This window comes from Octopus bimaculoides, chromosome 25 (genome assembly GCF_046866305.1).
Source record: "Octopus bimaculoides isolate indiv1 chromosome 25, ASM4686630v1, whole genome shotgun sequence".
In the NCBI taxonomy this organism is placed as follows: domain Eukaryota; kingdom Metazoa; phylum Mollusca; class Cephalopoda; order Octopoda; family Octopodidae; genus Octopus; species Octopus bimaculoides.
Window position 1 is genome coordinate 16,283,208 of NC_142952.1, and position 10,049 is coordinate 16,293,256.

At 35.3% G+C, this 10,049-nt stretch overlaps 1 protein-coding gene across 16 annotated transcripts in view; it reads left to right on the top strand.

Annotated features, from left to right (window-relative positions):
• The window catches only part of LOC106869828 (uncharacterized), a 484,455-nt gene that overhangs the window by 234,447 nt on the left and 239,959 nt on the right, over positions 1 to 10,049 (top strand). For 15 of the 16 annotated variants that reach the window (XM_052976406.2, XM_052976408.2, XM_052976409.2 and 12 more), the window contains exon 4: positions 1,014 to 1,152. In XM_052976406.2, coding sequence (XP_052832366.1) covers positions 1,088 to 1,152 — 65 coding nt within the window. In that variant the 5' untranslated portion in view covers positions 1,014 to 1,087. Of the gene's footprint in view, positions 1 to 989; positions 1,153 to 10,049 lie in introns of all 16 variants that reach the window. The other variant, XM_089341650.1, reaches the window with a different exon arrangement.

Genomic DNA, 10,049 nt, shown 5'->3' on the forward strand with positions numbered 1-10,049 from the left:
GTGGGGTGTCAGATTTCTGAAACCTCTCTATGAATAGCTGTTTCTTTTCATCAACAGTGATAAAGTAACATACACAGGTCAAGCATTGAAAGAGCCAATTTAGTAGTTGGAACATTTCATAGAGTCATTTCACCATTGCGTCATAAGTGTACCTTGTTTTTTTGGCCTGGGATTTAGAAATTAGTGAAACATTGAAATTAGATAGAAATATGACATTTCCCACATTCAACCCATCAGTTTTGTAAAGAGTTCTCAGTGTTTGTACATATAAGGCAGTGTTCTATTTTAGAATAGCAACTAGTTTTGTTGCATACTTCACCCATACATGAAACCATGACAATATTGTCCTGCCTGTGCAAAGGTAATGAATGAGCTGACAGAATCATTAGTATGCTGGGCAAAATGCTTAGCGGCATTTCACCCATCTTCACATTCTGAGTTCAAATTCCACTGAGATCAACATTGCCTTTCATCCTTTTCGGGCTGATAAAATAAGTACCAGTAATGGGGTTGATGTAATCAAATCGACCCTTCCTCGCCGAAATTGCTGGTCTTGTCCTAAAATTTGAAATCAATATTGTTCTGTCTGTCTCTCCATGCAACTAAAAAAGAAAAAGTCTGAATACAGAACACTTGTTAAATAGAGTAAATATAATGGAGTAATTTTCTGAGTATTGTATATCATTATATGCAGACAAATCTGCCTATATCCATGTATTTTTCAAGGAAAAATGTGGTATGTACTGCCATCACACACACATTTATGGTCACATATACAAATATAAACACATATACATGTGATTGTGTGTGTGTGTGTGTGTGCGTGAGTGTGTGTGTGTGTGTGTTTGTATAGGAGAATGCACATACATATTGAATGTGATACTCCGGCACGGCCTTGGTCCTGATGGCTAAGCTAAAATGTCTATGTATACTATTTAACAAATGTTGCAAAAAGTCAGATCACACATTCATTAAGTCTGGATCCATAGCTAACATTGTTTGTCTCATTTCAGATTATTCCTCTCACCACATATACGATAGTGTCCCCTGGTGCTCTGTAGAGACACCAGATCCTTGTAAAGCCGTTATGAGTGACTTTCCTTCACTCTTATCACGAAAAGGAAAAATTGATGAGAAATCACAAGTGCAGTTGTAAGTAGCCCATTGTCTTTTATTTATTTTTTGTTGTTTATTTTTCTTATTATTTTCATAAAGTAATTATCAAAAAATATCTATTAAGATATATATGTACATAAATGAAATGTATATAGACCTAATATTGTAATTTCTCTAACACACACACACACAGACTCTCTATCTGTCTGTCTGTCTGTCTGTCTCTCTTCTAGATGTATGTGATGTACACATCTAGTAGCCTTAAAATATTTGTGACACTATTTGTGTTCATGTGTGAATATGTGTATGTATATTATATATATAAGTAGTAGAAAAACTATGTTCAAAAAATCAAGCAGCATTTACAGTAAGCTCCTCGATTTGGAATTGGCTATCAGGGTGGGTATGTGTGTGTATTTGTTTGTATATATAATTCATATATTTATATATAAATATGTGTATGTATGTATGTATGTACGTATATATGTATGTATGTATAGGGGAAAAAAAAAACTACATGTACTCACTGTAAAAATCAAAATGCATTGCATCTTACTTCTTCCTTCTCAATTTTTCTCATCAAATGCTATTGATGCAAAGATTGTTTACTTGTTAACAGTCTAAGTGTAATGTTTTCTCTTGCTTCTTTGCTAATGAACATTGGATATTTTCTAATGGATGGTTCTTAAGAGAATTCCATGATGTTCACCAAAGTTCTTTCCACTAAACTAACCATGTTTGAATGCATCTTGTTAAGTGTGTCTTACTGAGTGTGTCATATTTGGTGTCGTGCTGAGTGGGTCTTGTGGAGTGTGCCTCACTGAATGTACTTTGCTGAGTATGTTTTGTGGAGTACATCTTGTTGAGAGTCGTGTTGAGTGTGCCTTGCTGAGGGTGGCATGTTGAGTATGGCTTTTGGAGTGTATTGTGTTGAGTGTGTGTGTTTTAATTCAATACACATAACTCCTTTTCTTGGTTTTAATGAACTTGATGACTCCAGTGACTAAGTGTGATTGCATATCATATATAATACATATTCTATATTGAATATCACATAATATTGAACATTCTATATTAGATATCACATATAATATTACATACTGTATATTACATACTGTATATTACATATAATGTTCATTGAAACTCTTTTAGCTAACAAATAAGCAAGTATGTTGTTTTTACTGTTTAACTCCACCTCAGCCTTGATCAAGCAGACTTATGATTGTAGGCATTCCAGTTATGACCATTCCATTTTGTGTCTGTCAGTCTGTTCCCCAGTCTCAATTATCCATTGTTCTTTCTTTAAGGCAGTGACATGTCATTTGAGAGAGATTTGGCTGTTATTTCTAGCAAGTCAGTGACCGTATACAAACACTCCTTGGCTGCCAAGTTTTTTCTAGTATGATGAATAAATAACAGATTGTTCTTGTCAAGGTGTGGGAATCATTTTCCTGTTATCTACTTATATGATGAGAAGCAACTCCAAAGCCACAGTGACAAGTATTTAGCCACTTCTCTCTCCCCCGTCAGTCTCTGCTTCTTTCTCTCTCTCGCTCCTTCTCTCTATCTATCACACACACACACACACACTGACCACATACTTTGAATGTGCAACATTATACAGTAAAGACTGAATGGTAATGGTTGAAACACTGATGGCTGACATTACACAGGACACCATATATATGTAAAGTGGATAAATAATATATAAGCAAAACAAGAAGGATCATAAGATAAGAAGGAGGCGAACAAACAATATATAAAGTTAGACAAGCAAAACATGATGGAACAACCATAGAAAAATAAACAAAACTATGACAATCAAGAAATGTGTACAATTAAAACTAATGCCAAATGGAAAGAAATGAAAGAGGATCTGACAGTTATACAGTTTATCAAAGAATAGGGAAAATTTCAATAGGAGAAGAAATGGGAATATTATGATTATGTCTGTTCACATTGCAGGCATGGTGTAAAAAAGAAGTGAGCTCATATGACTGGAAGTAGAAGCACAATTTGGGTGATAGGTAGAGAGAGAAAGAGAGAGCAAGAAGAGCAAGAGAGGAGAAGGTGAGAGGAATAGGGGAAGTATATAAATGTTGGTGAGCATGTATGATATAGTTAAATGGACAATGGAGTCATCCGTTGGTATCAGGAAAGGCATCCATTTACAGAAACCATGTTAAAAATAAATTGCATCAACAAAATGTGGTCCTTTGACCCATCTTAGAAAGCAGTAACTCTAAGTCAGAACTGACTCTGAACATGATCTATCCAGTTCATGTCAGTATAGAAAGTTGACATAAAAATGATGATAAATCCTCATCATTTAACAAACATCTCCCAGCTTGGCATGGAGTGAATGGTTTAAACAGGGTCTGGTAAGTCAGAGAACTGCATTAGACGTTCATGACTACTTTGGCATGGAGTATAGTGGTTGCTTTTCTCACAGTATCTGCCTTAGTGATGTTGCCATGTAACTCACAAGACCAAAAAGCCTCCTTGACTGAGTGGGATTGTAGAAGAGAAGGAAGTGACTTTATGCAATGAGAATCTGCTCTACCCTGACCCCTTTTACTTTAACCCCCATCTAACATATGGATGTAACATCTTTCCTTCCTAAGTTCGTTGACTTTGCAAGCTACATGGTGATGTTAATAGTGATGGTGGCATGAAAATAGCAGCCAGTCAGTCCACACTGTAAAGTGGTTGGCTTTAGGAAGAGCAACTGTGCTTAAGCAGACACGGGAGCACAATGCAGTCCTTCAACTCATCGGAACCTTGTCAAACTTTTCAATCCATGTAAGCATGGAACATGGACATTACATAATGATGATGGCAATAATGATAATCATATAAATGCACAGGCATGGCCATATGACTAGGAAATTTGCTTCTCAAACACTTGGTTTCAAGTTCAATCTCTCACTGTTTAGCACCTTGAGTGTTTTCTACTGTGACCTTGGGCTGACAAATGCCTTGTGAGTGAATCTGGTAGACAAAAACTATACAAAGCCCATTATGTGTGTATTTTTGTGAACATTTACCCTGCACTTCACTTGAAAATGCACTGAATTTCAAACAGTGATGTTTGTTGACATTCCTTGTTAAATCTCTTCTAACTTTGTGCTTTTGAAGGGGAATTGAATGAAAAGTTCTTTACTTGAAGAACAGGTTGGGGTTAGCAACAAGAAGGGAATCCAGCTACAAGACAATAAGTATTTGTCTAACTCGTGCTAACATATGATAATGGAGGAAAAACAAGTGAACACACGTGCACACACAAACACACACACACACACACACACACACACACACATACACATACACACACACACACACACGCTTGTTTGTTTGTCAGGTCTGAACACCTTGGTAGAGATAGTTATGTCTAATCTGGCTATCTCGTGCACACTTCCCTTTCCTTTACTGTTTAGTACTTATGCTGCCATGTCTCTCCCTTTAGCTACTCTCTCATCCTGGACGTTCTGTTGTGTCAAGGGCAGGGGGGGCACCTAGAACAGTTAGTTAAAGCATGGTACATACTGATACCAAGTCATCCTAAGTTATGTGTGACTGTCATAGATTTGAAAGTAATGTGGTTGTTATTTCTAGGAGGTCAAGTTACCACATAGCAGAAACCTAATACCATGAAACATTTTTCTCCTAACATTTGCATGTCATTTCACTTTGTAACTTTGAAACAATGATATTGATGGGCTAATGAAGGAACTCCTATGTGGTTGCTTAATCTGCTCCAAATAGATGCTGAATTTGCTTCAAATTACACCCTACTGTCTTAAAAATATAAGATACATTGGATAATATAAACCCAGATATACTACAGTTAAATAAGGGACAGAATTGACATGGTGAAGTAACCTTTGATCTTAGGTCTTCTGTCAGATTGACCTGCGACTAAACAATAACAATAACATTTTTCTGTTTGGAGTTGCTTTCAGCCTGTTTAAGGATTTGATTTGTGTTCTGTAACAATTACAATGAATTAGTGGCTGAAAGAAATAGCTCATTAAAACAGAAATGATGGTGATGACAAAACCTTGACGATGGCAACAGTGGTAGTGGGTAGTGGCAGTGGTAGCAACAGTGGAAGTGATGATAATAACAATAGTGCTAATGACAGTAATGATGGTGGTGGTGGTGATGATGATGATAGTGGTAGTAGTGATGATGAAAGCAGTGTGGTGGTAGTGTGGATGTGAAGAAACAAAAATAATTCATTGTTTCTAGTCAATGGTAAGTTGAAATAAACTCTTAACATCCAAAATTAAAAATTCATATTACTCTTTTGTAAACCACTCAACATCAATTTGGGCTTTTTAAAAAAAATTTTTCTTAATTTGTCATTGTAATGTTCCATCATACATCAACTGCCCTTGTGGCAAAATATATTTTTAAAAAAATCATTATTGTTGTTTCTGTGAAGCTTGTTTTTTTCTGTAATTGTTGTTGTACTTTGATCTTTCCATCATGTTCAAACATAATTAAATCCAATATTACAATTTAAATATCGATGTAATGAATCTAGCTAACGATCAAGACATTATGATTTCATTTTTGTATTATATCACAGAACTTTTTTTCTCTCTAATCAACAAACAAACATCTAATAATAATCCCCTTCTCATTTCTGATTTTCTAATTTCATCCAACAATTTGAAAAGAAAACAATTTTAAATGAATGTAAATAATGTTTGATCACAGCTCACTAGAATGGGGGGTTTTAATTCTTGATTGCAATTAATTCACTTCAGTAATAACCCCTTCAGTGATAAGGCATGAATATCACACATTCTCATTCTTCACTCTTATAAATCTGTCTTTTTCATCTTTCCTTTTTTTTTTTTTTTTTTTTTTTGCAATATTTGAATAATAATGTCACTGATTATGAGTTTTCAGTGGGCCAATCACCAGCTCATTGCATTTCTTACAGCAAGAGATTGCCCATAACTCATTGCAAAGGACTTACATTGAAGAACACTGGTCTTTCACTGATGTTTACATCAGTGAAGTAAGTAGCAGCATATGCACAGACACATGTGCACACATTGGGCTTCCACATAGTTTCCATTCACCAAATTCCACTCACTGAGGCATTGGTCAATCCATGGCTATGGTAAAAAACACATGCCTAAATTACTCCACAGTAGAATCAAACCTAGACCCACATGGTTGTGAAGTGTACTCGTTGACCCCATAGCTATTCTTTCTGTTTTACCTTACTCTGTCCTTGTGAGTCAGTCACTGACTCAGGTATACAGCCAATTTTATACACATTTATGATTAAAGCCATTGAGAGGAGCATGTCATATCTAGCATTGTCTGATGTCCATTATGACTCTTAAAGGTTATTTACATGTGCTAATCAGTTGTGAAGGTTTTATAATTATTTTTAAGGGTTTTTTTTATATATATATAACGCATATTATATAATTAGTGAATCATGGAAGATGAACTCGCTAAACAATTTATATACAAACTCTCCTGTATTCAGTGGCAGACCTTTATAAAGGGAAACTTGGCATGTAATACAAGTTCTCTTTGCAGTTTTCTCTTTTGATGTATAAGAACGCACAATAAGTTCTAAATACTGATTGTATGTTCTGCAATTTAACTTTAAATTACACTGCATAATTACATAGATTACATATACACAAAAATATATGTGTGAGGTGATGACCAGTATAGGAATCCCCATAGTATTCATATCCAACAGAGTTGTGTTCCTTTGTACCAAGATTCACTTTGCCTTTTGCAAGTCACAAGAATGGTGAAACGAATACCACTTTAAGTACTGGGGGGAATAAAAACAACTAAAAAAACAAAACACTTGAAGGTGATACTCTAACATGGCTGGAATCCAGTGACTGAAACTAGTAACAGAACTTATTTTCTTGCTCTCCTTATATATCAAAGGCCTTGTACTTTAGTAAGAAATCAATTCTATCATCTTCTCATATCAATAGTTTCTATTTTTTAGTTATTAATTTCATTCTAACATAAAATTTTTATATATTTTCTCATATTAAAAAAAATTTCTATTCAAATAGAAATTGTAAAACAGCAAAGTGTTTTTATTCAAATGTCTTGCAATAGAGTTTATTATATTTTCAAAAAAAGCCTTTATTATTTTATATGAATTTATTTTTCTAAATTGAGTTTTACCATCACGCTTTCTTTTGACTGTGGTTAGTTTTGTGAGACTTCCATGTTTATAAAAAAGATGAATAGACAAATTACATTGTGTTAACATATATATACAGAAGCAAGATGGAGTTTTTGAAACAACAATCACTCATGAGATGCTGAGTCTGAAATACATTGTATTATTCTTTCATTCTTTTGTTTCCTTTCATCATTGGACAGCAACCATTCTAGAGCTGTCCCTTTTTACAACCCTAGTATTTATCTCTCGTACTTATCAATTCCTTACCAAATGGCTAAGTTTTACTTTTTGGCTGCATAAAAGAACATGGCTCATTGCACTGTTTTTCACATTACCCACACACACATCCATCCATCCATCCATCTGTCCATCGATTAGTCAGTTTGTTGTGTAGCTAGAATGTGTGCCACCCAGAGCAGCCCTTTGAGTTTTTCTAATTCTGTAACCCCTGGGTGACAAACTATACAAGCTTATACACCAGGCCTAAAAGTGGTGTCCTCATAAAAGCATAGCTCTGTGATTTAGGAGGTTGCTTTTCAGCCACGTGGTCTGTGGTTCAGTCCCTCTACATGGGCAAGTGTCTTCTACTGTAGTCCTGGACTGACTAAAGTCTTATGAATGAGTTTGGTGGATGGAAACTGGAAAGGAGATCTGTCATATATGTATTTGTACATGTGTGTGTATCTTCTTGCTTTAATATCAACCACCATACAAAGGGTGTTGTTTGTTATTTTGTTTGCAATCTTCCTTGCATAAAATGTCCGGACTAGGAGAAAATATTGTCTTCTTTAGAAACAAGTTTAATTTGGTTACAATAAGGACATCTGGTTATAGAAAATTTTCTTCAATAAATTCCATTTGACTCCTTCAAGCATGGGAAAGTAAATGCTACCATGATGATGATGGATGATGATGATGGCAGCACTGCCACCTCCACTATATTGACAGTTTTTACTTGCTGAGTCTGAAGAAGAGACAGTACCCCTGACCCTTAGAGGCTCTGTGAGACCAGTGAACTTGATGCTTCTTAGTCATACAGCCATGTCTCTGCTGATGTTATGAGATTTTTCTATTTAAGTTATTGGAAATAAATCTTATGGTTGATCAGATTGTACTGGCTGTATTTCTGGACAAGCTATAAAAAAAGGTTGTTGTTCAACCCTGCAATCTTAGAAAAGATATTTTGTAGCCTAAAGGGTATTTTGCTTAAGCACACCACATTGATGGTGGTGCTGGTACAGACAGTAAAGAAATGTATTTTTCATTTTATACAAGAATCTGAGTTTTGATATCTCTGTACAACTATAATACTCCCACTGTTGCTGGTACTGTTCCAGTTGCTGCTTCTACTACTACTACTACTACTACTTACCTTCTCCCCATTCTCTAATTAAAAAATCAACAAGTCATTTACTGCATTCACCACAAATTACTCAGCTGGCTACGGAAGTGCAACTGAATCTGTTAACACACACACACACACACACACACACACACACACACACACACACACACACATCTCTTTTGTCAATGTTGTTAATTAGCAAGATTCTAGGTAGGTGTCCAACTGTACAAGGTTGTATTGAGATGGAAGTTATTAACTATATAACCTTTCTCCCTTTCCATACTCTTTTTGCTTTCTTTTAATTTCTGATTTATTTTTTTGAAAACTTATTATTTAAATGCTTCTTTTTTACTGTTTGTTTTCATCAACAACAAACATGATAAGGCAACCATCACAAAATAACCATCACAAGCAACAATAACCATCACAACACAGCCAACATAACTATGGCCATAGGTATAGCTGTGTATATAGTACTTCACTTTTCATACATATGTTTCTTCAGTATGAAGTTAACTAATATTTTGAAAATGAAGTTTGCTTAGAACCTGTTCAAGAGCTTAGTGTGTACATCTATAGAGAAAATGCTTTGAGAACGAAACATTTGTGCAACTTCAAGACATTTATTTATAAAAAATTATATATATAAATAACATCTCAGATGAGCCCATGTTATTTTTGTGGTGCAGGCATGAGTGTGTGGTAAGAAACTTACTTCTCAACCACATGGTTCTGAGTTCAGTCCCACTGTATGGCACTTTGGGCAAGTGTCTTCTACTATAGCCTCAGGCCAACCAAATACTAATGAGTCAATTTGGTTGATGGAAACTGGAAGAAGCCCATCAGTGAATTGATTTTGTTCATGGAAACTGAAAGCAGCCTGTCATATATAACTATCTATCTATCTATATATATGACAGGCTACGCAAGGTGTCACGCAGTGTGACTAAACCTGAGGCCATGTGTTTGGGAAGCAAACTTCTTACCACACAGTCATGCTTTCACCTTTTCTATATATATGTATGTGTGTGCATGTGTGTATGGATCTTTTGCCAATATACTTTGTTGGGAGACATACATATTAGTGAGAAAAACAATAAACTAAAGTGCTCAAGAAAAAATTCTTTGTGTTATTGCTTCTGCCTGAGTAACACAGATACACCCCTCTCCTGTCACCATTGCCATCACAATTGCAGTGAACCAGTGATTGGTCTGTTGGAAACTTGTAAATGACTTGTGGTTGATAAGATAAATAGTATAGAAAAAGAAACCCAAACACAACTGCTACCTCAGTCACCACAGCTACCATGACCACCACAACTATCACAATCAACACAACTATCATAACCACTACAATTATTACAGCCACCACAAGTAATGCAACCCCAGTAAGATCTTCTG